We start from the raw sequence: 17,093 nt of genomic DNA on the forward strand, positions 1-17,093 counted from the left end.
AGGCCTTCTAGGGAAATGCAAGTGAAGGTAGATATATAAACTATGTTAACCACACTCATTTGCCACTTGAGAACAAGCTTCTCACACTGACAGGTATGATTTGAAGATTCACATCTGTAGACTTTTCAGAAAACAATGGCATTAGCACAAGTAATCATGTACCTGAGAAACATGCAGGAAGACACTGGTAAGCCCTGTGTTGTTGTGGGCCCCAAAGCACAGTTAAGAATGGGTTTCTAGGTTAGACAGAATGCTTTTCTTGGTTTCTTTTGTTTTGTTTTTGAAATGGTTTCTCTGTGTAGCCTGGTTGTCCTGGAACTCACTTTGTGGACCAGTTGGCCACGAACTAAGAGACTGGCCTGCTTTTACCTCCTGCGTGCTGGGATTAAAGGCCTGCGTTGGTGGGATAATGTCCATTTTCTAAAAGCTGCTCTTGAGTCCCCTGACTGCCAAATGACTCAGGGCTTGCTCTGAGGTTAGCTCCCAGTGACAAAGTTCCCTGCTGTCTAAGCATGAAGGCAGTATGCTCTCTTATGGAGTGAGACCTCTCCCCACAACACACATGGGGAAAACACCATAATGCCCCTCCCCACACAACACTAGGGACTCAGGGTTCATTTCTTCCTTTGAACAGATTTTTTTTTCCTTATGATACTCAAGAGAATGTACACAAAACCACATAAGACACAAGCTAGGACAATGAACTGTGCCACTCTCTCATGAGAAAAATGCCAACGTGCAGTGGCAGAAGGCAGATGAAACCTATCTCTCCCCTCCAGCCAGTCTCATACAGTCTCTGACCCAGAAGAGAAAACAAGTCACCATGATAACAAAAATGTAAAGTTATACATTTTGGGATGAACAAATACATAGCACCATTAAACCCTACAGTCTAAAACTAAACATTTATATTTCAAAATCTTATTACTATGAAATTCTGAGGTTATTTTTACTTTGAAGATTGAGTCTTAGTTCCTTTGAGAACACTAATTGTGATCAACCTTTGGAGGGTGGTCAGTTGGTCTGTGTGTGTGTGTGTGTCTGTCTATCTATCTATCTATCTGCCTTGTCTTTCTTCCCTTCTTCCACCATTCTAGTCTGGTGATTAGTAATATCTTCCAGTTAGGTGACAAGTGCCTGAACTCCTGTGGATATTAACCATGATTTTTTTTTTTTAAATAAGACCATTATATAAACTGGCATGTATGGCCCAACAACAGGAGGATTATGACATAATAAAATGGTATGAGCAAATAAGCATGTGTAAAAAAAAGCTGAAATACATTTAAATTCATTTATTCTTTTAGCTGTAGCTATTTCTGGTCAATATCAGCATCACTTAACAAAAAAGAACTACATGAAAACTTAGCTATATAAAAGTTTCAATCTCTAAAAGCAGGGTTTAAGTTTTACTCAAAATCCTGGCAAAGAAGGGGATGGCTGTACAACCATGGCTGTACCTACAGGGGAAACTGCTGTTCTGACAGGATTCTGGCTCCTTCGGCACAGTTCAAGCCTGGTACTGCAAATCAAGTTTGAAAATCTATGGCTGGAGAAGCCAAAGGCTCATTTAGCTAACCCATGGCCTCAAAACTGCCTTCTAAACATCTAGGTTATGATCCACAGATAAACACTACTTTAGGGAAAATAAACAGCCTTAGGGAAGCTTTTCTTTACAATAAATGGTGGTAACTCTTGGCCGATCAAGGTGCTGAGTAAATTTAAAAAAAAAAAAAAAAAAAAGGGCTGAACTCATCCCTAAACAAGACATTTATATCACTATGTCAAAGGCTTAGGGAATACAGAAGAACATAAGACTGGGAATAGAGGGAGGACGTACATGAAATGCTGTCTTCTTGGCATGACACAGCAATTGCAATCATTAACTTATGCAGTTGCCTGCACTGGTAAGGAACAAGGATGGGCCTGCCAAGAGTCAGGCTTGAGTGGGTGAACTTCAAGGGGGCCCTACCTTCATTGCTAAACTATTAATTACTGAAAGATTCTGAGGAAGGAGGGTATCTTCAGATATTCACCCACTGGATGAACAAGAGACAGTTCCAAATCCATTGTCACATAGATGGCTCTGGTTAAACACAGTAGATAAAAAAACAAAGCAAAACAAAAAAAACATGGATATGGGAAAGGGTTTTGTGGGGAAGGGTTGGTGACAGGAATGGGAGGGAGAAAAGAGAAAGTAGGGGTGAGAGGAACTATAATGCATGTATACAGGTATGAAATTGTCAAGCCCTCAGGGGCAAGACAGGTCAGGAAAAAAAAACACATGCTGGTATGACAGAACCTCAGTTCTATCAGCTGGCTGCTATGTGAGACTATAAACCTTAAACAGAATTTCATCTGAAATATCTGCATTCTAAATGTTGCCAAGTGACTGAATTATTTTAAAAAGCACTTTTCAAAATGATCAGAAAAACATACCACCCCCTTCCCCCGCAAATACTACATGGGAGAAGCTAAGCAAAACGTACCTGTGGGTAAAGTTCTGCTTACATGCTGATAAATTTGCAACTTCTAAAGAGCTTTTAGGAAAAGACATTTTTGTATGCCCACACCAGGAAGAAAGGCAACAGGTTCGTGGGGAGGAAGAGGCACTGTGGGGACAGAGCTCAACCTGTCTTCCCTTGGCACCTGCCCAGGATACGTGGTTCCTGCACCTCTCCAAGCAACACAAAAACAACTATCCATGCCTTGATCTCCTGAGCCCCACCTAGCTACCAGCACTTTTCCATTAGAGGTGCTAACTCAAACACTCAACAGCTCAAAACATTTATTAACGCAGGGACTAGAGAGATGGCTCAGCATTTAAGAACACAGGCTGCTCTTGCAGAGGACCTGGCTTTGATTCCCAGCACCCACATACAAGCTTACAACTGTCTGCAACTCTAGTTTAAGGAGATCTGGCAGGCTCTTCTGGCTGCCGTGGGCACCAGACATGCATATGGGGCATAGACATACATGCAGGCAAAAGACTCAAACATGAAATAATTAAAGATTAATGCAGTCAATGAACATTTGCATAAAGACAGACACTTTTTAAGCCCTATTCCCTCATGACACTTACCTTCTAGCACACGAAGAAAAAACGAAACAACCAAAAAACCCAGGGAAGCTTATGAAGCTAATGAACAGGGAAGCTTACAGTGTGATCAAGGTAGGAAGTGCTGTGTGTGTGTGTGGCAGTGCAAGGAAGTGTGAGGTGGAATGGAAATGTAGGAGTGAGACCATGCTTCACGGGGGACTAAACAGGCTGTACAGAGAACAGTCTTGAGCAAGACCTGGAGGTAGGACCTGGAGGTAGGAAAGGAATGAGACAGACACTGAGGAGGTGTGCTCTACAGAGAAGAGATTCAACACCAGGTCCTCAGGCAAGAGCCCATGTCCAGTGTTTGACAAGTAGTAAAGAGGTTGGGTGGTGACGGCACGGCCAGACAAGGTGCACAAAACCACAGTGAGAACCTTGGCTTTCAGCCACTATACAGCCAAAGGGAAAAGGATTTTAGAAAAAGCTAAAGTTTAAGCTTGGTGACAGTTAAGAGCAAAAGACATTACTAAATTCTGTGTGCATTATAAAGATCAAGCCACAGTTGACAGGTGAGTATGAGTATTTACTGAATGGCGTGAGTCAAGTGGCACTCCTGTGTTCTCATGGATATCAGGGCATGTAAAGACATTTCTGTTGTGGAATTATCAAAGAAAGATAACCATAAGCTCAGGAAGGGCAATGCCATGTTCCTTTCTGCCTAGGGGAATGGAGCAACAGCTAGAATAGGAACAATTAAATCACAAGTTCCTACCTTTCGCCCATTAGCAGTTACTACTGAAAGCACAGATATGTACCCTCTGGAAAATAACATATTGTGAGTATACAGAAAAAAAAAAGAGAGAGCCCCGAGTCCTTGATAGGAACGTAAAATGGTGTAGCAGAGGTGTACAGCAACATGCAGCTCCTCAAAAACTGAACATGTATCCACAGGTGATACCGACGCAAGAGAAATAAAACAGAGACATGAAGAGGTATCAGGACACTCACGTTTGGTAGCATCATCCGCAAGAGCAAAAAGCTTGGTTGGAGCATCAGTCTCAGAAAGACCCCTGTGCCCAGATATTTTGGTTCTGTTGCTCTCCTTGTGGAGTTCCTGTCCTCTCTAGGTCTTACCAATTCCATCTTCTTTCATATGATTCCCTGCACTCTGCCCAAAGTTTGGTTATGAGTCTCAGCATCTGCTTTGATACACTGCTGGGTAGAGTCTTTCAGAGACCCTCTGTGGTAGGCTCCTGTCCTGTTTCTTGTTTTCTCCTTCTTCCAATGTCTATCCCATTTGTCTAAGTGAGGACTGATCATCTTACCCAGGATCCTCCTTCTTGTTTAGCTTCCACAGTTGAAAGATTTTAGTATGTTTATCCTATCTTATAGGTCTAGTATCCACTTATAAGTGAGTATATACTGTGTGTGTCTTTCTGCTTCTGGGATACCTTACTCAGGATGATCTTTTCTAGATCCCACTATTCGCCTGCAAATTTCATGATCCATTTATGGATATAACCTAGAACCCCTGCTCAGATGTAGCCCATGGCAGCTCAGTATCCAAGTGGGTTCCCTAGTAAGGGGAACAGGGACTGTCTCTGACATGAACTCAGTGGCTGGCTCTTTGACCCCCCCCCCAACCCCCCGAGGGAGGAGCAGCCTTGCCAAGCCACAGAGGAAGACAATGCAGCCAGTCCTGATGAGACCTGATAAGCTAGGGTCAGATGGAAGGGGGGGAAGACTTCCCCTATCAGTAGACTTGGAATGAGGTATGGGAGGAGAAGAGGAAGGAAGGATGGGAATGGGAGGGAATTAGGGAGGGGGTTATAGCTGGGACACAAAGCTAATAAAATGTAATAAATGTAAAAAATAAAAATTTAATTGAAAAAAAAAAAGAGCAAAAAGCCGGAAGCATTTCCAGTGTCCATCACTAGCCAACAGGAAAATACAGTGTTTAGATAGTAAAATGGAGACTCATTCAGCCTTAACATGGGAAGATATTTTGATACATACTACAATATGGATGAACCCTGATGACATACTAGGCGAAACTAGCTGAAGGACAACTATTACATAATTTTACACATATGAGGTTTCTCAATTTCATTCACAGGAAGAGGCTAGGTGAGGGTAGAGAGTATGACATAGTTTTACTGGGGAAAACGAAAAGTTCTGGAGTAGGCTGAGCACAGTAGTACAGACCTATAATCCCCTATAATCACTGACAAGGCTATGGCAGGAGAACTGAATGTGAGGTTAGCTTAGGCTATAGAGTAAAACCTGTCTGAAAAAAAAAAAAAAAAAAAAGCTTTAGACATGGTTGTACAATAGTGTGAATGTACTGGCTGCCCCTGATTTTTACATTTAAAATTGGCTGAAATGCTAATTTAATGTTGTGCACATTTTATCTCCCAAATAAAAGGGTAGAGTGAAAAAGATGAGAAAGCTTTCTCTGAAGCAGTTGTGGTGATATTTGCCTACAACCCTCAGTGCTTGGGAAACTGATGCAGAAGGATTTTGAGTTCAGTATAAGCTTGGGAATTGATAAGAGTTCCATTAAGAAAGTGCAAGTATTACAAAGGCCGATAAGTGTATGGAGGTGGTGTGGCTGTGGCAGAAGGAGTACTGATTTTGTTTTCAGTTAGGATCTTTTTGTGACCATATTTAGATCTATTTCACTGGATGAATATAGTCATAAACCTTAGTTCTAAAAGTTAGTTAAATCTTAGTATATACAAACAAAGCCCAGATTAGGCAAAGAGAAAAATCTTCAAGTCCTGATTTATGATCCATTCTCCTTAAGAAAATTTAAAACCATACAATTTACACACTAACAAGACAATTGCCACTAGACCTGAGCAGCATACCAAACCTTGGCAGAGTGAAGAAAATTCAGGTGTGATGCCTGTGTTCAAGAAACAGCCAGTGGGGACACCGCCTTTCTGAGATCATTGTAGTCAGACAACTATCCCAAGAGTGCTTAGTACAATTCTAAGCTTCTGGACTCTACGAACTGATATGAAGACCATCAAAAATTATCCAGGGCTCTGCCACTTATGACTCTGACCCTCCTGCTTCTCTATGAAGCTTCCAGCAAGACACCTCTGGATGCCTATGCACCTAACTGGAGAGCTATGGATCAAAAGTTGAAAGTAAGCCAAAGACATTAAACATAGATCTTTCCCCTATTGCTTAGAATGATGAAAACCACATCAGTTATCAAGGGGCTCCATGCTCAGAGGCATGGAAGAAAACAGTATAAAATTAAAATTTAGCTAGCTGTAGTGGTGTACGCAGCACTTGGGAGGCTGAGGCAGGTGGATCTCTGTAAATCTGAACCCAGCCTAAGCTATATAGTGAGTTTTAGGTCAGTCAGGGCTACAAAGTAAGATCCTGTCTAAAAACAAACAAACAAACAAACAAACAAACAAACAAGAGTTTATATGGCTGGCTCCCTTTTGGTAAAGGACTATGTCTAAAAGTTAACAGGCCTGACTGGCTGGATGTCCATGTGGCATGTAACTTGTTTAAAGAGCCTAACTGCAGAAAGCCATTTCCAGTCCATTTGATACACTTATTTTGACACAAAAAAAGACTGCTGTAAAATTAGCGTGTCCCAAAGCCTGATGAAGTTCCACACAATTCTTGGTTTTAGATTCCAATAAAGGATTACAGGTTACCTTGGTGCATTAATCAGAATCCACTTACATTTTTGACAATGGGACTTGGGCCAACTGGATGAAGAGTGATTACTTCTGCCAACTAGCAACTGTTGTGAATAAATGCATCTTAAGAAAAGCAGAGTAGGATCCTGGGAATGCTGAAAGGGTACAGTAAAGTGAGCAATCCTTTCAGATGCCAACTTTCTAAGTTTAATCAGACTAGTAAAAAGTGCTACTAAGTTCTTAGAGCTCTGTGGGTCACTCCCCAGAGTTAACAAAGGATTGCCTTGTTGACAAAGTATATTATTCACTGTCACTTCCACAAGAACTCCTGGAAGAATATGTTTTAAAGTTGTATTAAAGATTCCACCAGGTTTTCCTCTTGAGAGGGTATATTGAAAGAAAAACAAACACCAATCTCTTTGAAAGGGGTGTGAACTACTTGAAAACATGTATTTATGCTTATAATGAGGTGCATTCTAAAGACGTATGATTTTATATTAGTAGTGACTCTGGCTATGTCTAAGACCTGAAAAAGATTTCATTAAAGCTGCAAAGCCCAAGTACAATTTCATCCCACAGCAGAGAGTTAAGACATTAACTATGTCAGAGACATCATCAACACTGATTAAAACAAAAAGTGCTGAGGTCTAATATCGCCTCTAAAACTACACTACTGGGTAAGACCTGTGTTTTGTTTTTTCTTTTTGTTTGTTTGTTTGGCGTTCCTTCCTGTTCTGGTAGCATTCTATACTTTCTAGTTACATGACCATGACCATTAAAAAAGCTATCTACTAGATAAAATAAACCATATATACCAAAATGCAAAGACAACAACCATCTATAAATACTTTAGAGTGTTCTACAGCATGTGGCTGTGTCCACATGCCCTGGAATGTGAGAAATAGCCAGTGTCATCTCTGACTCCATTTACAATGATGGGACTCTTAGCTGGGTATGGTGGTGTGTGCTCATAGTCTCAGCTACTGGGGAAGCCAAGGTGGAAAGATCACCTGAATCTTTGAGTTTGAGACCAGTCTGGGCAACACAGTGAGTACCCACCTCAACCCCCAAACACACACCTACAACAAAAAAGGAGACTTTGAAACTAGCATATTTTTAAGCCTCAAACGAAAAGACATGAAGTGTTAAAATGATATGGAAATGCAGTTTGTGGAATAAATAAAAAGAAAAGCTTGCAAGACTAATTCAGAATATTAATTTAAAGATGTCCAGTTCCTCTATTTTATTTCAAAATCTTGACAGAGATGTTCAAGCCATAACATCTAAGTGACAGCGTTCATTAAAGCTCACTGCTTAAGAGCCACTGCTAACACTTCTTCCCCACCAGAGCCTTTGTTTCCAAGATAACATTCTGCAACATCCTGATGAAGCTGAGAGAATAAGGATGCTAAAAATAACATTATGTACTCAAACCTCATAGGCCATGTTGTCCTTGCCTGATTGGAGATTGGCAATTTTTTTTCACTTTATGCAATTTAGTATTTTCATGTCAACAGAATACAATCTATACTTGACTTTACAAGTGATTTTCTATTCTTGGTTAACTACTTCATGACCCATATCACTTTCTAGAAAGGCCAGTAGAAAACAGCAGGTCAGTATCATTGACAATGACCAAAATGCAGGGTGCCTTATTAGCAATCAGTTATGGGACCCAGTAAAGGCTCAGCTCAAATGACTCTGAGGAAGTGAAAACTAAAGACGAGAGTTGGAAAGGATAAGGAGGATGGGGAAGAACAGAAGGAAGAAAAAAGAAAGGAGGAGAGGTGGTAGTTGTTTTAAGAAAGTGAGAATGTCTTTAATTTGTACATACTGACTAAGAGCATCCCAGAATTTCAAGTTTGTCTGTGCAAGGCTAAAAGCACAGGCCTATGTGTACATTTGACTACAATTCAGTGCAGAGCTAGCTTCTTTTCTTTTGTAGTCATGTGCCTTGTTGCAATACTTTTTTTTATTTGTAAGGGGTTTTATGCGAGAGTACTGAGAATGACGGAAGCATCAAACAACCAACTTAAACACTTGATGTTAGATGTATTAACTAAATGAAACTGTTTCTAAGAGCACCGCAGATGGAAAACTTACAAATTCCCAAGAGAAAGCACAAGTAAACGAAAGCCAAAGAAAGTAGAAGGCAAACCACTAACTGAAAGACACCACTACTTAAGTGAATAGAAACTTGGTACTATACTTTGGTTTTGCATTTTTGTATTCTTCAGTGTCCGTGTCCTCGTCCTCTGAGTACCAATTATCTCCTCTTCCTCCAGCCAAGAGGCCCCTGGCCGCCAACAGTCCTGCAGCGTTCCCATAGCCAGTGTATTTCAGCAGACTGTCCACTGCGAAAACACAACAGGGTTTTAGCCAGGGATCCTAAGGTTCTCACCACCACCACCCACTTACCGGCAGAGGAGTTGGGTATAGCTGCCATGGCAGGAACCCTTGGAGAGGTATGCAAGCACAGAGTGGTCAGGCTGACCTACGTATAAACGCTTCTACTTAAAACAAAGACTAGTCCTGTTTTTCCGTATCAGGAATTCTGAAATTACTCTTTTATACACACTCTGGCAAATATGGGGCCTCTTTGCCCCTATTTCTAAGATTCTGACTCTAATCTTGTTTTTTAACACTAAAGATGATGAAAGTCAGATTGAACTTTTGCATGTGTGGCATGAACAACCTTAACTTTTTTTTTAATCCTTAAAGGGATTGGAAGAAAAATATATATGAAAATAATAACATATAAGGATATTAGCTATCACTTAGCAGGGCAGGGAAGGCTGGGTAAAATATTTTGTATCTCTACCCCAGTTTTCTGATCTGTAGAAATGGAATCAGAACTGCCTAACCTCACAAATTAATATCATTGAGCTTTTTAGAAGAGTATGTGGCAAAAGTAAGCTCTCATTATTTTCCCTTTTGGTGTATACTACATAAAACCATTATGTTAGAACACTCACAGGCACTCTCACAGACAAACACACACACACACAGGCATAGACATAAACAGACTCAGACATAGACACACACAGAGATACAGGCACAGACACACACACACACACACACACACACACACACACACGGGGTGGGGTGGCAGGAAGGGAGGGGAGGAGAGTGAGGCATTCAGTACAGGGCACAAGTCTTTGGTAACTATTGCCTGCTGTCAGAATGATATCCTTTATATGAACTGACACAAAATTCTTTGCAAAGGAACACTGCTCTGTAGAGGTATATGTGCATGTGTGTTGGTGACTTATAAGCTTTTAAAGAATATACTGAACAAATTACTGGCAACTTTATATAGGGGTACTTTGTTTTGTTCAGGTACAATTTCAAAGCACAACAATTATGTATATAACAAAAAGAATAGAAACCATTAAAACTTACTCAAGGCTTTAAGAATGTTCATAAAATGACATCCTAAGGTCAACTGTAGAAAACAAAACCACACATGTATAAACCCATGATAAAACCTACATGTGAAACAGCACCACAAATCAAAGTGTTCACCTCAAAAGATAATGCTGGGAAAAAATTCAGAGAAGTACAAACAGGTGCTGAGGAGGAGGGAAAAAATATGTGTGGACTTCAACTGGGGATAAAAGATCATAGTGAAGGAGGAGGAAGAGATAAGCAACGCTAAGAATATTTGAAAAAGCCATAGGGAAACTTGTTATAAGCTTGCTTACAGGTACATGCAGTGTGTGTGTGTGTGTATGTGTGTGTAGTTTTCATGGAGATATGTCTCATGGGGTGATAACACTCCTTGCAAAGTGTCATAAACTATCTAACAGAAACCCTTTGAGTTGTTGATCAGTGAGAGGTCAAGGGACCCCCCCCCCCAAACAATATAGGCCATTGTCACAGTCCTTGGTTGCCTCCTAGAAGTTGAAGGTAAGACCCTACTACTGAGGACACCACACACTTCAGACACAGGACTCGGAGGACTCAAGCTGGACTGCCTTGGAAGCCTCATCTCTAAGGACTAATAACTCTCACAGCATCTGAAGGTGCTACACAAGCTGGCCAAGGGAGAAAAGCTAGCAACAGTTCTACCTTGCTGTGGTGTATGATTGTCCTGGCAAGAGTTTCAGTGGTAAAATCATGGCACTTTCATCTTGAGGCTACCCAATAGCTGTCTAGTTGGATCTAAGACCCGCTCAATAGGAAGTAACTCAAGCCTGGTACTGTAAACCCAGCTAACTATCCCTGGTTGGGGAGATCACTGACTCTACAGGAGAAACTACTACTGTCATTTTCCTAATCCAGTATTGTTTCTAACTGCATTCTAAATACTTATCCTGATGCTCACAGATAATTAAAGCTCTCACCCCTCATCAAAGAAGCAGACAGAAGCTATTACAGAGGTCCACAACAGGGGGAAATGTAGGGAATAAGTGACAATGGAGTGCACAGTCTCATTCAGTACATCTACAATGAATACCTATACCTACAACTCAGTGAACACTGGGGCAGGTTGGGTCCAGAACATCTGCTACTAGAGAATGTCTTGCAGATACAACAGGGATGTTGCATCCATGAAGTCTCAACAATATGGTTTCCTAAATAAGACCTGCATAATGACACCATTAGTCAGCATGCCAACATGGATAGGGGAAATTTCCTAAGGCCCTACCCTTAGATGAAGAGTCCAGGCAATCAATGGCTGCTTAGAGAAGATGAAGCAGTTCTCCCTACGAGTGAGCTCCTTGATAGCTTATTCAATCCCAAGTGCTCAGCATGCATAAAACAGTAACACTAAATCAACTCAGCAGGGGGGGTGTGTGTAACTGTATAATTATATTAGAAGTCATGAATTTGAGGGACTGGGGGAATTGGAGGAGTTGGAGTAGGGGTGGGGGAGGTAATAAAAATACAGTACTCCTGTATAAATAAAAAAAAAAAAACAAGTAAATTTATCTTGAGGACCTTAAAAAGGGCTAAGACAAAGAAACAGATAAGAAAAGGGGATATTCTAGTCAGAGTATGAAATTGTAAAAAGCATGGACAAAATGAATAAAGTTAAATTCTGAAATACTTCAACTGGAGAGTATTTCTTTGATAGAAAAAAATACTCCTTCCAGGGACAAATGAAGTTTATCCCTCCTTTCAAGGAATATAAAAACTGGTTACATTTGTGAAAAAGGACACATGGATTAATCATATAAGAAGATTAAATGAGATTTATAGTATGTAGCCCAAGTTAGTATGGATCTCACCTACCTCCTTCCTAGGTCTCCAGTGCTGACACAACAGGCAGGCACTACCACACTCAGCTTACACTAGTCATTTTAACCTTAAAAGCTGTCAGTAGCTGTACTCCTTCTCAGTGGGACTGACAAACACTACATAAGTATTTAGTGAGGGATAGTAATTAGAACCCTTGAATATATCTGAATCGCTGTCTCTTGCTGTCAGTGCCTCAAGATACAATGACTCAAGTAAGTTAGTGAATACATAATAAGGCATTAAAGGAACAAAATAAATGTGTAGGGTATAGAGATACCCTGAATACTCACAGAGGCCATATACAACTTTAATGGTCAAATACAAATCCACTGATGATCAAGAACCACAAACCTAAGCCCTCAGAACACCAATGCCTTTAAAACAAGCATTATTGATAATGCTTATTTTTATTTTGTGTGTATGCTGGAAAATGAACTCGGGGCCTCACAAAATACCCCATCCTCAGGCTTTTTCAAAAATATATAAGGATGTTTAGTGATTCCAGAAAAAATTTAAACTTATAAATTATTTTAAACTAAAATTTTAAGGGCTAAATTGAAACAATATGAATAGTTTAAATGAGTATACTTAAGAAATACATAAAATGGGCTAGAGAGATGGCTCAGTGGTTAAGAGCACTGGATGCTCCTCCAGAGGACATGGGTTCAATTCCAAGTATCCAGATGGCAGTTTGTAACTGTTTATAACTCCTGTTTCAAAGGAGCCATTGCCCTCTTCTGGCCTCCACAGGTACCAGTGATGACAGTGGTATATAGACACACATGTAGGCAAAACACATATACAAAGAAAATAATGTTTAAAAATGACACAAAATGGACCAAGATTAAGATAATCTAAGACCCCAAAAGCTATGAAAGGCCAGAAGAGGTAAAAGAGAAGTAACTACAACATTATTAATGCCTCCACCCCCAGCCCCCCAAGACAGGGTCTTTCTGTGTAGCCTTGGATGCCCTGGACCTGCTTTGTAGACCAGGCTCCTCTTGAACTTGCCACAGTGATCTGCCTGCCTCTGCCTCCCTGAGTGCTGGGATTACAGAGGTGCACCACTGTGCCCCGTGACTGTATTCTTTGTATAAAGAAAACCCCCTCTTGAAGCTAGTTAATAACCATGATCCCTGTTATTTTAATGAAAATAATGTTTACTGCTTTTACTGGAATATACCAATGCTGTGATGAACAGGTTACAAAGATGATTTAAGATCTCCAAAATAATGTATTATTAATGCCTCCAAAATAAATATAGTCAAATGGAATCTTAAGATTTTAAACAACTAAAAATTGGGACGCAAAGAAAGGAGTCAAATGGAATTTAAAATCCTAGCAGAGAGAAGTACTGGAGAAATCTTTAGTAACCTTGTAGTATAGTGTTAAATATACCATACAATACTGTGTTAGACACTAAAAGGAGAAAAGGAAAATTGCTGAACCTGGCTTCTGGTCTGCTACACAGACATTCACGGGCACTCAGAAGGATGCTTTTTTGTTGTTCTATTAGCTGTTCTATCTGAAGATGCTGCTGAAATCAACCGGTTTTCGGCAAGCCGATGCTGTGAAGAGGCTGGAGTGTGGAGCCCCACAGCAGGTCCTGGTGACACCCGCACTGGCAGGCACAGTGTTGAAATCCTATACAGACTGAGTTCTCTCATTTTACCACAAAGCAGAGCTTCCACTTGTTTACTGAGAGGACAGCACACCCAGAGACAGTCCTCCCTTCTTGGTGGGAATCTTTCCATGCAGTCAAACTCTATGGTGTCTACAAATCCACAGCAGCAGCTCCTCTAACTGGTACTCTTTTCTAGTTCCATATCTTCCCATTTCTATTCTATACAACTGCCCAAGACACCTTTTGTTCAGTACAAATATGAGACCACCTTCCTTGAAGCAGCCTCCTCTGCTTCCCCTAAACCTCAGAACTCAGCTATAGGTCTAAAAGTTCTTTATCTTCCATCCTTTGTTTTCTTTTTAAAGTTGTCTGCTGTGTGCACTCTTCTGATCCTGAATTGTCTTTTTTCCCTGTAAGTATTTCCCATCTCTCTGACCTTTCTGTACAAAGTTGCTCCTCCAGGCTACCTGTCTCTAACATTCCTGACTGTGGGGAAATACACAAGATAACATGCCCACTAGCCTGAATTCACAGGGAGCACAAATACTGCTCTTTTATTTAACATTTATGGGACAATTATGACACAAGGTCTCTAACTTAGTGTTGGTTAAAAAAAAAAAATAGCTCCACTTGCAGCACTTATGATGACCAGGCACTATTTTTAATGACTTCTATGTATTATAACTGTTGGGGGCTGGAGAAATGACTCAGTGGTTAAGAATGCTGGCTGCTCTTCCAGAGGACTGGGGTTCAAATCCCAGCACCCACATGGCAGGTTACTGTCAGTAACTCCAATCCTAGGGGATCTGGCACCTTCACAGTCATACTTGCAGGCAAAACAGCAGTGCACATAAAATAAAAATAAATAAAATTTTAAAAAAGATGAAAAAATATCCATTGTTTCAGAAAACTAGGCAGCTTGTGCACTTGCTGAAAGCACCGTCAGCAGGTAGGGTGGAGCAGGGGGAAGCATGTCCTACTCTTCCTGGATGGAAATGGCTGACTAGCAGCAAGGTGAGCTCTTCCTGGGAAATAGGGATCCTGGGAAAGAAAAACAACCAGCCTTTCAAGATGCCAAGATGTAGAGGCTACTGACAGGTAAAGGAAGACACACAAGGAAAACTTAAGAATTAAACCAAAAAATACAGAGGAACGACTCAGAGGGAGGGCTCCAGGAAGACAGAAAGAAAATATGAACAGAAAGCAGCAGTTCAACACCAAGCCAGAGAGATGTCTATGGCCCCGACATGGGGACGGAAGCACAAGCAGAACTGCAAGTGTGAGCCTCAAGCCAAGGGAATTTGAGTTGAATTTACTGTTGTAACTTAACCCCTACTGCTAAGAGAGTGGATTATTTCACAAGTCACTTTCTTTTGGTTAAATTCTGCAGACTATTTTTAAGGAGCCTGAAGAAAGTACAGTTTTAAAATTATTTTTAGAAAAATTTTATTGATGTTAGAATGCAAAGTGATAAGCTTCACTATGCTATTTTCACATGTATCTGTCATTATGGTTGGTTCTTTTTGTTGTTGTTGTTGTTGGTTCTTATTCATCCACTTCCTCTATCCCTTTTGCCCTTCCTGCTGGTTTTCCGCTCTCTTGACAGCCTTCCCTCCTGCTTTCATGTTACATATATTCCATTACCCATGTACCCCAAGCTCTTGGGAGACCCTCTTGGTACTCCATTCTTATGGTCCCCTTTCTACATTTAGGATTCATATTCTCTCTCTCATTTAGACATCCCACATGAAAGAAAATAAGTTAGTAGTATTTGTTTTTCTGAATTGAGCTTTTTTTCTCTTAGCATGATTTCCAGAGAGCACCAACTCTGTGGAGAATAATAAGAATTTAGTATGTCACAGCTCAACACAAGGTGGTGGCATGACCGCATGTTAGCATTTTGTTCCCGCTGGCTGGCGAAGCTCCTTCCATGCCTACTCTTTCTTAAGACTTTACCCTTCGTATCTTGCTTCTGACTGCTGGTTACTTTGTGGTTTGAGCCCAGACCACAGAACCTTCACATTCCACTTAGCTCTGTCAATCTTTAAGAGAAATTTCAGCTACTGGGACTCTTTGAAAGTTATTTGCAAAGAAGATCTGCACACAGGTCAAACAACTTGCAAACAGTCCAAACCCAATCCCTCAGGTATATCCCAGCACTGCAACAGAACACCAGTGACAACATCCCCTTCCCACATCTCCCACAGACCATCACCTTCTAACCTCCCTCTCCCTACCTGTCACTATATCCCAACCCCCAACTCAAGCAGATGCCCTAGGCTCAGGTCACACCTGCCTGGACCGAATCTCCCAGTCTCTTCTCCCTAGTGCTGCAACAGACCACCAGCTGAAGCCTTCCTTTCCCCCTGCCCACAGACCATGCCCTCCTGACCTCTACCCCCCCTTTGTCACTATATCCCAGCCTCCAGCACCAGCAGGCATTCCCTGTGAACACATCAGCCAACCTGGCCAGTAAAACAGGCAGCGTACAGCATTACACTCTGAAAATCCAAAGAGGAAACAGAATACCCACCCAACAAAGATAAACCCAGAAATAAGCACCTACACCTATAATCACCCCAAACCCAGATACCTAGATGCTGGTATAAGAACACAGTAACAGCCAGGGCAATATGTCTCCATGAGAGCCCAGCTATCTTTCCACAACAGGTCCTGATTATTCCAACATAGCCAAAGTACAACAAAAAGACCTTAAAACCAACTATATGAAGATGAAAGAGGTCTTTATGAAGGAAATTAATAAATCCCTTATAGAAATCCAGGAAAATACAAACAATTGGAGGAAACAATTAAATCCCTTAAAGAAAGCCAGGAAAACACAAACTAGAGGAAATGAAGAAAGCCAAGAAAAGTAAACATCTGCCCAGCTCATGGAACATGCAGCGATGGAACTGGTGTCTGCACAGAGTCTTCACCCCTACATTCTAGGCACTTTGGTGCAGGAAGCTACTCTGGACGACAACCCAAACACAAAACCTTTTACCAATAATCTGTGCTGCCTGCAAGATGTATTGGGGCAATGGTGGCACAGAACTTACAGGAGTGGCCAGCCAATGACTGGTTTAACTTGAAGCCCGCTCCACAGGAAGGAACCCATGCCTAACACTACTCGGATGTGCAGGATCTGGAGACCAATGATAGTCTGCTATTCTCATAGTCACAGACCAGTGACTTGTCTAGTCATCATCAGAGCTCCCACAGCAAATGGGAGCTGGTGCAGAGACCCACATCCAAATATTACCGGGAGAGTTTAAGTTGGAGATCTTCATTGGGTCCCTCCCCTCGACACTTGGGGAATCCCAAGGAAAAGGGGATGGAAAGAGTGTAGGAGTCAGAGGAGATGGAGGACACCAGGAGAACATGGCCTACTGAATCAAGTAGGCAGGGCTCATATGAGACTTAAGCAACAAGCACAGGGCCTACAAGGATCTGCACCAGGTTCTCTGTGTATATGTTTCAAGTGTTGGCTTGGTGTTTTCTGTGGGAGTGGGTG

The 17,093-nt window shown here is 41.3% G+C and overlaps 1 protein-coding gene across 6 annotated transcripts in view; it reads right to left on the bottom strand.

The window, feature by feature from the left end:
- Positions 1–17,093, bottom strand: part of Ric8b (RIC8 guanine nucleotide exchange factor B) — a 101,411-nt gene that overhangs the window by 17,225 nt on the left and 67,093 nt on the right. For all 6 annotated transcript variants that reach the window (XR_008722518.1, XR_008722515.1, XR_008722516.1 and 3 more), the window contains exon 8: positions 8,921–9,065. Coding sequence is in view for 3 of the 6 variants with exons in the window: in XM_055627780.1 (XP_055483755.1) it covers positions 8,921–9,065 (145 nt within the window). In the remaining 3 variants the exon portion in view is untranslated. The remainder of the gene's footprint in view (positions 1–8,920; positions 9,066–17,093) is intronic.

Source organism: Psammomys obesus, unplaced genomic scaffold (genome assembly GCF_907164565.1).
Source record: "Psammomys obesus unplaced genomic scaffold, mPsaObe1.curated_primary_1811, whole genome shotgun sequence".
NCBI classification, from domain to species: domain Eukaryota; kingdom Metazoa; phylum Chordata; class Mammalia; order Rodentia; family Muridae; genus Psammomys; species Psammomys obesus.